The sequence below is a fragment of the Phocoena phocoena genome, chromosome 9 (assembly GCF_963924675.1).
Source record: "Phocoena phocoena chromosome 9, mPhoPho1.1, whole genome shotgun sequence".
Lineage (NCBI taxonomy): Eukaryota > Metazoa > Chordata > Mammalia > Artiodactyla > Phocoenidae > Phocoena > Phocoena phocoena.
Window position 1 is genome coordinate 30,794,809 of NC_089227.1, and position 15,358 is coordinate 30,810,166.

Consider the following 15,358-nt stretch of genomic DNA (forward strand, 5'->3'; position numbering starts at 1 on the left):
GTCACCACTGCTTGACTTTAAGTGGATGACTTTAATGTTTTTAAACTAAAAACATTAGAAATTAAAATTAGGGATAATTCAGCATCATTTTCCCTTTTCTTATACAAGTTTGCTAGAGTTTTCCTAGGTTATTCTGGAAAACATAGATGGAATATGTTATTAAATATATAAGGTTGAGAAGGAGTCCAAATGACATCTAACCTAACCCAAAATACTTGGCTCTCTTTCTAACCCACTGACATCATCAGAACTAAGTGTCTCACGCTCAGTTAATTTAGAGTTCAGTCCACTCACCTGTTACCACATACACATCTTTCACTTTTGCTATGGGAACGTATGCCCGTCGGTATCTTCTATAGACAGTTACTTCCATGATTTGAGGGCCAGGAGTCACATTGGCTGTGTTTATAGAAACTCTCACTGAACACTGTCCCAGTTTCTGGAAATATTGACCTTTGAGAGGATGGAAATGTTTAGTTATTGGCTACATTATATGATCATTACAGAAAGCTGATGTTTCTTAAAGCATAACAACTGCCATTTAGAGATAGTTCTGGGAAAGGAAAAACAGGATGGGGATGCAGTCCTGGCTCCTTCAGAAAAGAAGGCGGTGCTCATTTTTATATAAAACCTTATAAAACAATCTCACAAACATAAATGTAATTGTATATAGTTGATTAAAATGAAAAGAGCTGTTTAGTGGGATGCCATTAGTCCTTAGTTTACAAATAAATAATTTGTATAAGGAAGTGATCTGGTACTTGAAATACATATGTTTCCCCCAGAAAATACATTTGATGTAGGTGTCCAAGGGAGTTAAAAATATATCCAAAAATCGACCTTATTTTTGTAACAATATTAGTAGTTCAGCTATATTGTTAAGTAACTTTTTTCTTTTAGGGAACTAGAATCCTCCACCTTCTAGTAGTGTTTGTTTATAAAAATGCAGTAAGTGATGAAAAACAAACAGGGTATTGTGGGTAAAAAAGGAACGGAGTAGTTAACATTTCTAGGGCCCTTGAATCCTTCTTTTTCTTTCTCCAACTCTAACCTAAATCTAACTGCCACTGGCTAGCTAGTGAAAGTAATTCCTCTCCTTCAGGGCTCAAGGATGTTTCTAATCCTTTTGAGGCACCTGGCACAGATGTGTCATTGAAACAACAAGTATTGTAAGATGGATGCTTGTGAGACGGAGATGTTTAAAGATCATGTTCATCACATGGTCAAAGGTGTCAGGAAAGGGACGACTTCCCTGGTGGTCCAGTGGTTAAGATTCTGTGCTTCCACTGCAGGGGCCACGGGTTCGATCCCTGGTCGGGGAACTAAGATCCCACACGCCGCGAGTTGCAGCCCAAAAAATAGAAAATGAAGTGTCAGGAAAGGCTTGCGATCCCCCTTTACCTTGAAATGAAGAGGCAGTTCTGTTAGAGGTTATAGGGGAAAGAGGTGTCTCTTGGAATTAGTGATACGTGAGGAAATGTTAGTTCTGGCACCGACCACAGAGGCAGCGCTTGGCTGAGGAAAAATATTAGTTAACTCTGAGACCTCAGCAGAAGGTGGAAATTCAAAACCGTCTTGTTAGGAAAACAGCGGTTTCTGGGCTGGAAACTGATGTTAAATAAAGACATCTTAACTAGTTAAGTTAATGGTTCTTAACTAGGCTAAACAGAATCTGGAGTGTTAGTGAGCCTAAGTGACTCCATTGCAAACTGTCAGGTCAAAGAAATCATGACACTTGGGGAATTTACTGACAGGGCCATGAAGGGACTGAAAAAAGTCGGCTTTAAATCAGCTGATTTAAATAGACGAGCATAGTATTTGTTATACATTTTGTACTCTGTTCAAGTGGACCATGTATTATTAATATGTTATTTTGATTTATAAGTTAACTGAAGAAAGATAAGCTGTCTGTAATTCATGAAGACAGACCAAACATTTAGAAATTTGGAGTCTGCATGGCTGGTAGCAGATTTGCAATACTCAGAGCCAGGTGGCACCTGGTAAGATTTTTAACTAAGAATTTAGCAGCTTTGCTAATAACCTAAATTTAGTCCTCCTTAAAAAAAAAATCACTTCACTAATAGTAAAGCAAAGTGGATACCATTTGTGGTTAAAAAAAAAAAGAGGGTAGGTTATGTCAAAGAAGAAGAGTAGTTAGATTATTATACTTTTACTCAATAGAATATTATGCAGTCATTAAAATAATGTATATAAAAAGGTTTAGAGAACTCTCACGCGGTCCAGTGGTTAGGACTTGGTGCTTTCACTGCCGGGGCCTGGGTTTGATACCTGGTCAAGGAACTAAGATCCCACAAGCCATGCAAGAATTTTAGTCAATGCTCATGATATTGATCAAAATGTATATATTTTATGATCTTAATCAAGAAATACTAAGAAAAAAGAAAGAAAGAAATACTGGTAGAGAAAACACCATCATGTTAACAGTGATAATCTCTGGTGTGAATTATGGTGACTGATTTTTCATTTGTGTTTTTCTGCATTTTCCAAATTTCCTACAAAGAGTATAAGTTAAATTCTGAAAATTCTTTTAAAAACATAAAAAAATTAAATAATAAATCAGCAAATGCCCATCCGTGTGCGATGCAAATAAATAAATATTATTTTTCATATTACTGTTTTAGACGGAAAAAAATTGAGTAGCTTTGTCTTAAAAAAAAAGAAAGCTGAACCTGTCTTTTTCTCGTTTTAATTATTTGATGTCCTGGAGATATGGCAAGGCTAACCCAGATTTAATTTTTATCCCTCACCCTCCACTCCAGCTAAGGAAAGTTAAAAGAGTAACTGTTGTTAAACTCCCAGTGTCGTAATTCTCAATTATAGAATATGGAAAGAGAAAAAATTTAAAATTTGAAGGAAAGGTAAAGAAGAAGCTAAGGGGGTTTGTAAAAGTCCAACCAAGTGTGTGGAACACAAAGACGAAATTCCATTTTCGGGGGTGAGGGAAAGGCTTCCCGTGATGGCCTTGTCTGGTGCCATTTCCCCAGTCACCGTCCTCTGTCCATGCTGTCCAGTTGTAAACATATGGGTCAGGAGATGGACCAGTATCTAAAGAGAGAAAGGAACACGCCATGATTGACTCAGAATACTCAATGCTCTTCATTGAATTAAACACATTTTCATATTTTTTCATAACTCATTTAAATACGGTTGGACAACTAAAACCCTAATATTCAGAATTCATCTAATGGTACCTTTACGACCTGTGCATTTTTCTGCCTACATGTTATATTTCAATGAGTTTTATATAAAGCAATTTTTCAGGAAATTTAGAGCTATCACTTAATATGTTTACCTTCATATTGGGTCTCCAAATCACAAGCATATTCAAACCAAACTGAGGGATGCTGTATCATTTTACTTTGATACACTCTCTCTATCTGTAGCTTTTGTTCCCTGATTCATTTGACATCATGACTCTCCTCTCCTAAAGACTTCAGCACACATCTCCAAAGAATAAGGACATTCTCTTACATAACCACGTCATCGCCACGCCTACCACAGTCAAAGGTCACATCATACATATGGCTATTTTGTTTCTTCAAATGATTCAGAAAAAAAAAAGAAATATGCCTAGAAATGTAGATAGATGACAGATACATAGATAGGTAGATAGATAGATGGAAACAGGAAAAAATGTTAAATTTGTTGAATCTCGAAGTACCCGCTTTATACTTTTCTGTATGTTTGGGAAAACATCAGTTTTCCATTTTAAACAAGTCATGATCAGTATCTTTTCATCTAGAACAATCTCCCCACCCTCTTGTTTTTTTTATGTCACTGACATTTATGAAGAGCCTTTTTATTTATCAATCTACTACAGCCATTATTTTTTTTACTCTTAAGTTGTTCCAAATATGGCCAGTAGGAGCCCCTCTAGCTGCCTTCCGTGTCCCTGTGACATGTCCCCATTACTCCCTTGTTTTCTGGGACAAGATGTCCCTGGTTCCTGTGGTACTTTCCCTGTCCTACACCTGGAATTAGTCATTTCTTCAAAAATTCTAGTTTCTTCTAGTGGTGATATATACTTTATATAACTTTTCATAAGTCACAAGGACTCTTTCATATAAAAACGCTCAGAGGGTTAGACTGTCATTTGAAACATTCATAAGAATTAACTTTTTTTTTTTTTGCGGTACGCGGGCCTCTCACTGTTGTTGTGGAGCACAGGCTCCGGATGTGCAGGCTCAGCGGCCATGGCTCACGGGCCCAGCTGCTCCGCGGCATGTGGGATCTTCCCGGACCGGGGCACGAACCCGTGTCCCCTGTATCGGCAGGCGGAGTCTCAACCACTGTGCCACCAGGGAAGCCCCAAGTATTAACTTTTTTAGAAGGAAAGAAAAAATGCTACAGACGATTATAAACAACACTTTTTAATTATCAAACTCTTTCTACACAGAATTCATTGTTTGCGTCATAGGAAGATGATAAATTTCTAAGAAATAAACACATCAACTGTTTCACAGAAGTTCTAAGTAATAAAATCAGATCATGACTGCACTTATCAGCCTTGTTACTGACTGAGGAATCTCAGTAATTACCTGAGCTTTTAAGGCTGTACAGTTCTAACGAGATAATCCCCCTTGATGTATTTGTAATCATTTGTGCTCTTTAACATGGGCAAAGAGCTTATCTGCTTTAACTAAGAGCAAAGCAACACCAAAATAGACAAATCTTAGCATTTGTGCTAGGCACACAGTTTAAGGAATTCTTGTGAGCAGAAGCCTATCAGATTAACAAAGATCTGACAAACTGACTATTCTTTGAGTAGCCAGAAGAAGTCCAAGTAATAAAATCCAAATCTGAGAATCAACAAGGTATTCTCTGTCCAATCAACTGGGCACTAAGAAAAGGCCAAGCCTCGGGACTTCCCTGGCGGTCCAGTGGTTAAGACTCCGAGCTCCCAATGCAGGGGGGCATGGGTTCGATGCCTGGTCAGGGAACTAAGATCCCACATGCAGCAAAGGGCAGCCAAAAAAAAAAAAAAAAAAAAAAGGCCAAGCCTCACAACGTAGATTTGAGGAGAGTTCCAAGTAGTGGAGAGACACCCGTTGGCCAAAATGGATTTGACTGATGTTGATGGAGGGACATATTCACATTCCCTGTCATCCAACTTGAGGAGGGGGTGACAAGGGACAACTGCAGCATCTTGCATTTATAGAAGTACCTGTGAGCATTAAGGTTTATAAGGAGGGTCTCCAGTAGTTAGGAGAACCAGCATGTTCCTGTAATGGGACTAACATTCCTTACCATTTCTGAAGTTCTTCTCATAGACTATGTTGCCACTGGCACCTTCCTGTTGGCATCTGGGGAATACCAGGTTCACTGCGAATGTTATAGTTGAGCCCACAAGTGCTGGTGCATCACTGGTCAGAAGTGCCTGCACACGGCCTCCTAGGGCATAGAAAAGTAGAGCTCAATCAAACACCTCTTTTCCCTTTCACTGATAAACAAAAAAAAGTAAAGTTAAATCTACAAATAAGAACCAGAGGATCCTTATGCCTCTTTACAAACTATTTGCAGAATTCTTCGCTTTTGCTGTCAGAGTACAACATTCCAGAAGACAAACTTAAAAAGTCAGACCAATTGAAGAATTCTCTAATCACAGAAAGAACATTTCCTTAAAATAATTAAAAATCTATTTAATTGTATTAAAGGTTTGCAATTTTCAATTTCAAGACCAATGACTGAAGGATTCATTGGCTTTTGATATGAACAGAGAGATATTAACTTTCGGAGAAACCACACTTTTGAGATGGTCAAAGTGCCCTGGAGTCTCAGAACTTCTGAAGATGACCATTCCCACATCAGTTACTTAAGTTTGAGGCCAAACCTGCTTGCTCTTCAAAATCTTCCAAGAGGCACCAGTTGTAAATTTCTAAGGCGATTTTACTGTGCGTGTGGTGGGGGAGAGGAGTTTAGAAAGTGATACTGTTGAGATAAAGGAAAGATTGCCAAATCCAGGTGCCTCCCACTTGGTAACTAGAGTACTGTCATTCATGGACGCACCATGAGCCCTGTGATCTCAGAGTCTACAATCTACAAGCCTAACTGAAATAGGAAATTACAGCTATTTGGCGGATGCAACCTAATCAAACTTACAAGCTTTTGCACAGCCAAGGGAACCATAAACAAAATTAGAAGACAGCCTGCGGAATGGGAGAAAATATTTGCAAACAATGTGACTGACAGGGAATTAATTTCCAGAATATACAAACAGCTCATACAACTCAACAACAAAAATCAAACAACCCAATCGGAAAATGGGCAGAAGACCTAACTAGACATGTCTCCAAAGAAGACATACAGATGGCCAATAGGAACATGAAAAGATGCTCAATATTGCTAATTATTAGAGAAATGTAAATCAAAACTACAGTGAGGTATCAACTCACACCAGTCAGAATGGCCATCAACAAAAAGTCCAGAAATAATAAATGTTGGAGAGGGTGTGGAGGAAAGGGAACCTTCTTACACTGTTAGTGGGAATGTAAATTGGTACATACTATGGAAAACAGTATGGAAGTTCTTCAAAAAACTAAAAATAGAATTACCACATGACCCAGCAATCCCACTCCTGGGACTATAGCCAGACAAAATTATAATTCAAAAAGATACATGATCCTCTATGTTCACAGCAGCACTATTCACAGTAGCCAACACATGGAACAACCTAAATGTCCATCAACAGATGCATGGATAAAGAAGATGTGGTACATATATCCGATAGACTACTACTCAGCCATAGAAAAGAAGGAAATAATGCCATTTGCAGCAACATGGATGGACCTAGAGTTTATCATACTAAATGAAGTCAGAAAGAGAAAGACAAATACCGTACGATAGCACTTATGTGTGGAATTTAAAATATGACACGAACCTATCTACGAAACAGAAAGAGACTCACAGAAATAGAGAACGGACTTGTTATTGCCAAGGGGGAGGAGAGGTTGGGGAGGGATGGACTCGGAGTTTGGTGTCGGCAGATGCAAACTGTTACATATAGAATGGATAAAAAACAAGGTCCTACTGTATAGCACAGGGAACTATAGAACTATATTCAATATCCTGAGATAAACCATAATGGAAAAGAATATTTAAAAAAAGAATGTGTGTCTTCATATATATATGAACATATAAATATATATACATCGGAATCACTTGGCTGTAAGCAGAAATTAACACAACATTGTAAATTAACTATACTTCAGTTAAAAAAATTGAATCACTATGTTGTACACTTGAAATTAAAAAAAAAAAAAGAAATTACAGTTGTTTTGGTTGAGTCTTTTGATTTACCTTTCCAAGAGTTTTGCCACCTCGAGTCTCCCCTCTTCCACACTGGATAGAGTTTTTCATTCCAGTCGTTTTCATCTGATGACCAGCCATTTAATTGCCTGTGCTCCCGCATATAACCAGAAGGTCTCTCATTGCTCAGCACATCATGAACGCCTATAAAGACATTTGAAAAAAAAATTATTTTGTCTACCTCCTCTCTCATTTAGTATTATCTAACAATGGTTAAAGCAACTTTTCACTTCATAAGATTGGAAAGCACATACATAATATTTCCAATATGTGAAGCAGATAGAAAGTGCTTTTTAAAAAAATGTGTACTGGAAATACCTTGAATACACGTACTCAGACCCTAGACCCTATCTCTTTACGTACTTTAAGTGAATCAAGGAAAAGTTTTGAATGTCAGTATTTCTTAGACATCATTTGGTTTCTCAAAACATGTCTTCTGAATATTTGGATTTGATACACTATCATTAGGAAAGACACTGATGCCAATGATCTTCAGAGCAGTTTTTCATCTTTTTCCATTCTGAATGGTTTACTTGGCTCAAGGAGTGCCAGACTGAGGAATGCCTCCAAGGTTCCAGGAGACGTGTACCAGTCCTGGAGGGCCCAGTGCTGAACAAATGTTTTTATGGCCCAGCACATGGTCTGTCTTGGTGAAAGTTCCATATACAGTTGTGTAGTATTGTGTTTTTTTAATGTCACTTATGTCAAGCTGGTTGGTATTGTCTTTGGCAACTTCTCTGTTCCTGTTGATTTTCTGTGTGCTTGTTATTTCGTTACTGAAAGAGGAATGTTGAAATCTTCAACTGTAATTATGGATGTGCCAATTTGCCAACTTTGTCTTTCAGTTGGCATTATCTGCTTTATGTATTTTGAAGCTCTATTTTAAATTGTTAAGTCTTCTTGATGAATTGACCCTTTTAACATTAGGAATTGACTTTTTTTCTTTGCTAATATTCCTTGTTCTGAAGAATACTTTGATATTAGTGCTTAGTGTTTAACTGGTACATCTTTTACCATCCTTTTACTTTTTTTGCACATTTAAAAATTTTTTAATTAATTTATATTTGTTTTTGGCTGTCTTGGGTCTTCATTGCTGCATGCGGGCTTTCTCTAGTTGTGGCGAGTGGGGGCTACTCTTCATTGTGGTGCGCAGGCTTCTCATTGTGGTGGCTTCTCTTGCTGCGAAGCACAGGCCTTAGGCGCGTGGGCTTCAGTAGTTGTGGTACGCGGGCTCAGTAGCTGTGGCTCACGAGCTCTAGAGCACAGGCTCAGCAGTTGTTGTGCACCGGCTTAGTTGCTCTGTGGCATGTGGAATCTTCCCAGACCAGGGATCAAACCCGTGTACCCTCCATTGGCAGGAGGGTTCTTAACCACTGTGCCACCAGGAAAGTCCCCATCCTTTTACTTTTAACCTATAAATATTTTTATATTTGAAGCGGGTTTCTTGTAGACAGCATATTGTTGTTTTTTTTAAAAAAATAGTCTAATAATTTTTACCCTTTATTTGGAGTGTTTAGGTAATTTACATTTAATGTAATTATCAATATTGTGGGATTTGTCTACTATATGTTTTCTATTTATCCATTCTGTCCTTTATTCCTTTTTTCTTCTTTTCTTATACTTACTGGGATTATTTTTAGATTCCATTTTATCTGCATTATTGACTTATTAGCTATACCTCTTTGTTTCGAGTGGTTGCTCCAGGGTTTATAGTATTCCAATTCTTTTAAATTTCTTTCCAATCTTGATGTCTGTCTTTTTGCCTTTCCTGATAAGTCTGGTGGTCACATTGTCTGTCCTTTCTTTGAGGACTGTAGCAGACAGTTCCTGCCTGCACCTGTCCTCTTTCTCTTGTTGCAGAGTTTTTACCATAATGATTCAAAATTCTAGAGGATCACTTTCCTAGCTTTCCTTACAGTTTGGGCAGGAACTGATGATTAGATCCTGGCTGACGGGAGCTGATCGTAAGTCTGATGGAGGCTTCTGGGAAACATTTTTCTCTATCATTAAAAAAAAAAAAAGTGGGAAAAAACTCCATTTTTTCCTCCTGAGAATTGATTTTGGAGACAGTAGTATGAGGATGTGATGCCTGGACTGTGACAGCCATATTTAACCATGAGGGAAAAAATCTGAGGAAGCAGGCCAGCACACCAAGGGTGTCAGAATAGATGGATGAAAAGAAAGAGTCCTTGACAATATTGTTGAGCTCTTCCTCCAGCCTTGTCTACCTTTGGGTGGATTGAGACAATAAATGTCCTACTCAACCTATTTGAGTATCTGTTACTCACAGGCAAAAGCTCCACTGTCTATAACCCTTGCCAGCCCCTAATCATACACTGCTATAAACTGTTGTCTCATCTAGTCATATGGTCTCGTGTCTTGGTCTGGCTATGGACTCAGAGACAGGAACGCTGCCTTTTCTCTTACATCCTGAAAGAGGCCTCCTATGAGGGGCGGTATTTAGAAGGTACTCAGAGAAGCCATACTGAATGGATGCCACTAGCCTCTGCCTTCTATTCCTCTTTGTTGGTAGGAGGAAGGGGAAGCATGTAATTCCCTTCTTATAATGGAGACAGATGGAGTGGGAAAGAACATTGAGCTGGAAGTTACAGAACCCACTATGAAACAGGCTGTGGGATTTCAGGCCATGTTTCTTCTCTGGGCCTTCACATCAGGCAAAAAACCACATGTCCTGTGATACTGTGAGATAGTATCTGTTTCCAAAAAGGAACAGAGTGAGGGCAGGAAATTTATGTTTATCAAGAAATGTTTATTATAACTGGAAATTCAGTTGAATGTTGAGTCATGGAATGGTAGAATGTTCTATATAGAAAGAACTAAGAGTAGTTCGTTCAAATCCTTTCATTTACAGACGAAGAAATTCAGGCCTAGGGCTTCCCTGGTGGCGCAGTGGTTGAGAGTCCACCTGCCGATGCAGGGGACACGGGTTTGTGCCCCGGTCTGGGAAGATCCCACATGCCGCAGTGCGGCTGGGCCCGTGAGCCATGGCCGCCGAGCCTGAGCGTCCGGAGCCTGTGCTCCGCAACGGGAGAGGCCACAACAGCGAGAGGCCCGCGTACCGCAAAAAAAAAAAAAAAAAAAAAGAAATTCAGGCCTAGAGAAGTGATACGATTCACTCAGAGTCATCTGTAATCAAGTAGAAATGAAGATTGGCATCTTTGAGTCCCAGGATCAGTTTTTTCTACTCTTCCGAAGTCTTCCTCTTCCTCAGATCCTGAGTGAATGTCAGTGTTTCCAGAAACATAATCCAAACACAGATTTCTCTTCTGATTTTAAATGTCAAAAGTCTGGGCTTCCCTGGTGGCACAGTGGTTAAGAATCCACCTGCTAATGCAGGGGACACGGGTTCGAGCCCTGGTCCGGGAAGATACCACATGCTGCGGAGCAACTAAGCCCGTGCACCACAACTACTGAGCCTGTGCTCTAGAGCCCATGCGCTGCATCCACTGAAGCCCCCATGCTCTAGAGCCCATGCTCCCCAACAAGAGAAGCCACCACAATGAGAAGCCCGGGCACTGCAATGAAGAGTAGTCCCTGCTCGCCGCAACTAGAGAAAGCCCGTGTGCAGCAACGAACACCCAACACAGCCAAAAAATAAATAAATAAAAATAAATTGAAAAAAATAAATGTCAAAAATCAAGGAAAAATACAAACTTAAAAGGCAAATGACAAGGAATAGACACATAGGCCCATAGAACAGACTATAGAACCCAAAAATAGACTCACAGATATGCCCTACGGATTTTTGCAAATATAATCCAATGAAGAAAAGATAGCCTTTCAACATACGGCACTGTAAAAAAGTAAAAAACATAGGAAAAATCTTCAGGTTCTAGGTACGCAAGAATTCTTAGACTTAACACCAAAACCATAATCTATAACAGGAGAAACTGATAAACTGGGCCTCATTAAAATTAAAAAATTTTGCTCTGTGAAATACCATGTGAAGAGGGTAAAAAGGCACATTACAGGGAGAAAAATATTTGCAAACCACATTTCCAAAAAAGGAATAATATCTAGAACATATAAAGGATTTTCAAAACTCAGTGTTAAAAAAAATCAAATAATCCAGGTAAAAGACCTGACCAGACATTTCACAGATGAGGATGTACAGAAGACAAAGTAACACATGAAAAGATGTTCAATATCATTAGCCAGTGAGTAAATGCACATTAAAACCACAATGAGATATCATTGCATACCTATCAGAAAGACTAAAATTAAAAATACTGACATCAGGGGCTTCCCTGGTGGCTCAGTGGTTAGGAATCTACCTGCCAATGCAGGGACCATGGGTTCAAGCCCTGGTCCGGGAAGATCCCACATGCCACAGAGCAACTAAGCCCATGAGCCACAACTACTGAGCCCCCACACCACAACTGCTGAAGCTCGCGTGCCTAGAGCCTGTGCTCTGCAGCAAGAGAAGCCACTGCAATGAGAAGCCTGACCACCACAACGAAGAGTAGCCCCTGCTCGCCCTGACTAGAGAAAGCCCACATGCATCAACGAAGACCCAATGCAGCCAAAAGTAGGATAAATAAATTTATTAAAAGCAAATGACATCAGATGTAGGTGCAGATGTAGAGAAACTGAATCACTCATACACTGCTGGTGGAAATGGTACCGCCATTCTGGAAAACAGTCTGGCAGTTTCTTGTGAAACTAAACATGCAATTACTATGCAACCAAGCAGTCGTACTCATGGGCATTTGTCCCAGAAAAATGGAAACTTATGTTCACATAAAAACCTGAACATTAATGTTCAGAGCAGCTTTACTCATAATAGCCTAAGCTGCAACAACCCAGAAATCTTTCAGTGGGCGAATGGATAAACTGTGGTACATCCATGTAGTCCGGTGTACCACTCAGTGATAAAGAACTAGCTATTGATACACACAACAACCTCAATAAATTACGTTGAGTAAAAAAGAGCCAGGTCCCCTAAATTACATACTGTATGATTCCATTTCTCTAACGTTCTTGAAGTTACAAAATTATAAAACTAGAGAATGGATTAGTGGTTGCCGGGGGCTGGGGGCTGGGTGGAGTGGGAAAGGGAAGTGGGTTTGGATCTTTGTGGTGATGTGACTGTTCTGTATTTTGACCGTGTCAATGTCAATATCTTGGTTGCCACATTGTAGTACAACTTTGCAAAATGTTACCATTGGGAGAAACCCCGCAAAGGGTACATAGCGGGGACCTCTTTGTATTATTTCTTGAAAGTGCATGTGAATCTACAATAACCTCAAAATAAAAAGAATTTAAAAATAGAATAAAAAATTAAAAAACCCCAACAGTAAGACTTTAAAAAAGAAAGTGGGGAGGGGAATAGATGTGAAGGTAAATGGGGTCACACGCAGCACCCCTGTGGCTGTTCCCTCTACCCTTCGGACGCCCTGCTCTACTAGCAGAGACATGGCGGCTTGGCCACTTGTGAGCTACTCTGTCAATAGCCTCTCCTTCCTCTTTTTACCACGGCTGTGACTGGAAAATGGCAAGGAATCCCTTGGTGTCTTATATAATGCTAAATTCTCCCCATCCTTATTTTTTGCGGCCAGGATATTTCTTCTCAAGGCAAGGTGAAGCCAGGCACAGCAGGTTTTGTTACGTGGTAATAGGTTGGGCCTCCTCTCAAACTGCTGGCCAGCCTCAGGCTGATCTGCCTTGCTGAGCAGAGCAAGGCGGTGCCGGTGGACCGGAGGCTAGAATTAGGTGCAGGGGCCAGTCACTCGTGGTCCAGCCCCACGGCTGGCAGGAAGGACAGCGGCTGCCACGAAAGCCTTCCTCGTCCTCGTATCCGCCGTGCGGCCCTTCCCCCTTGCCCGGGACACGGGAACAGCGCCAGCTTGCCCGGCCTCCCCGGGCTGTTGCAAGGCCCCGTGCGGCCCAGACGAGAGACAAATCCCGGGCCGCTGCTCTCCGGCCCGGCCCCGCGCCGGCACAGCCCCTGCATCTGGGCTCCTGGGTCAAAGTCGCGGCTCCTCTTCCTGCCCCGTCACCGGCCTCAGCGCTGGCTGCACAACTGGCCTCCTGACACTCTCCTCCCCTACCCCCCAGCCCAGGTCCCCATCCCGGAACCCCAGCACCGCGGGCTCCCGGCGCGCCCAGCGTCCCCCCCGCCCCATTCCACGAGCCTGCAGCGCCCCCCTCTCTTTCTCCTCCACCCAGCCGCCGCCGGGCATCGCACTCTGCAAGGACCTCTTCGCTGTAGGGCTTTTCTCTCCCGCTGGGAGGAGTGAGAGGAACGCGTGCACGTGTGTCCAGGATCCTCCACTCTCCGATCTGGGCCCAGCAGGTGAAAAGCCGGACCTGGGCTCCTCGTTTGCTCACCCGTTGAAGAGTGGGAGGACCATGTGCTCCACAAAGGGGGCTGTGAGGACTAGCCGACTGATTTAAGGCGGCCAGCTCAGTGAGCACACACGGTGGGTCCCTTCTCAGCGCCTACCTTCCCCCCACCGCCCCTCCCGTGGAGTCGTCTGGCAAAATCAGGACTTTTCCTCCAGGGAACGTTGTCACTCTACTGGAGTGAGGTGGAGTGGACCTTCTGGGAGATGTCTAATTCACTTCCTTCTCCCACTCCACTGGAGGATAGGGGCTGCCATGGCCGCCCATCCCCTGGACTGGACAAGTGGGCCACCGGTGAGCTCAGTGGTTCGCAGCTCTGGCTTCCGTTCCAATCACAAGAGGAGATTTTTAAACAAGGATGCTCCAACCCCACCTCCAAAGATTCTCATCTCATCGATCTGGGCATCAGCATTGTTAAAAAGTCCCCAGCCTCTACTCTAACTAGAAAAGAGACCCAGGGCTTTAGCGCTTTTCTCAATATCCTCACTACAGTGGCAGCAAACTCCTGCAGGTCTGTGAAAACCTATCAGCAGGTTTTTTTTTTTTTGTCAAGCGGCTTGTGGGATCTTAGTTCCCTGACCAGGGATCAAAGCTGGGCCCTCAGCAGTGAAAGCGTGGAGTCCAAACCACCAGGATCACCAGGGAATTCCCTCAGCAGAATTGGCGATAGCTTCTGGGTTGGGATTATTAGAAAGTCTGATTCCAGATTTGGGGCCCCATTTCATCTGAGGCTCTTTCCTGTTGGATGGCAACGAAACAAAATTTAGTGGGTAGCGTTGCTGTGGTCTCAAGCCAGAGACTGTGCCCTTCATTGCCCACAGCCCCCACCGCCCCCCCCCCCCCCGCCGCCAATGTCTCTAACAGAGTGGGTGGCAATTTTGATAGAAAAAAGCTCCACAGCAGAGGGGCTGCACGTCTTTCACTTCAAGAGCCTGGAGCAAAGAATGGGGACTGAACGCATTCTGCCGTACTTTCAACATCCCCAACGGTTTTGAATGCTTCCTCAAGTCCAACTTGGGGCTCAGGCAGAGTTACTTCAGACAAACCCATCACTTCAGGCAATAGCCAGAGAATGGGTTAAAAATACAGAAATGGACAGTTACTCACGTTTGGCAGCGTCAAGTGGCAGTCTTGCAGCCAGCAGCAGAAATCCCAGGAAACAGTAGAGACATCCCATGCTGAATTCTCACAGATCCCGGCAATCAAGGTTTAGCTTGTAACTCCTCTGGCTCTATCCGCTAAGAGCAACAGTGTTCTTCTGGTTTTTGCTGTGCTCCACTCCTTATTTTCATTAAATATGGGCCTCGGGGCAGATCATGTGATGGTATTAAGCTGCTTGATCTGGTCTCTGGAGTTCAACCACTCATGTGCTTCTGACTCACTTGCTCTTAGTATCTATTTATTCACTGCAGTGTTGCTATTCCATATTTCTAGTTGAAGGGATTTACTTTCCTATGGGCCCTATTTTGATAGCCTTCCCCAAATAAAATTTCAATCTCCAACCTCACTGATTTTTTTTAATTTTTGAAATGTTTTGTTATCTTATATTTTGAATTAGATTCTGTTCATTCTGTTCGTTTCTTTTTTTGAACTTGTGAATTTTATTTTATTTTTTATATAGCAGGTTCTTATTAGTCATCAATTTTTAAAAAAATTTATTTATTTC

General features: G+C 41.7%; 1 protein-coding gene across 1 annotated transcript in view; it reads right to left on the bottom strand.

The window, feature by feature from the left end:
• Positions 1 to 15,093, bottom strand: part of GPNMB (glycoprotein nmb) — a 28,394-nt gene extending 13,301 nt beyond the window's left edge. The window contains exons 1-5 of the mRNA XM_065883730.1: positions 14,800 to 15,093; positions 7,318 to 7,470; positions 5,269 to 5,412; positions 2,917 to 3,066; positions 295 to 453 (exon numbers count right to left, since the gene is read on the bottom strand). Coding sequence (XP_065739802.1) covers positions 295 to 453; positions 2,917 to 3,066; positions 5,269 to 5,412; positions 7,318 to 7,470; positions 14,800 to 14,869 — 676 coding nt within the window. The 5' untranslated portion in view covers positions 14,870 to 15,093. The remainder of the gene's footprint in view (positions 1 to 294; positions 454 to 2,916; positions 3,067 to 5,268; positions 5,413 to 7,317; positions 7,471 to 14,799) is intronic.
• Between the last annotated feature and the right edge of the window lie 265 nt (positions 15,094 to 15,358).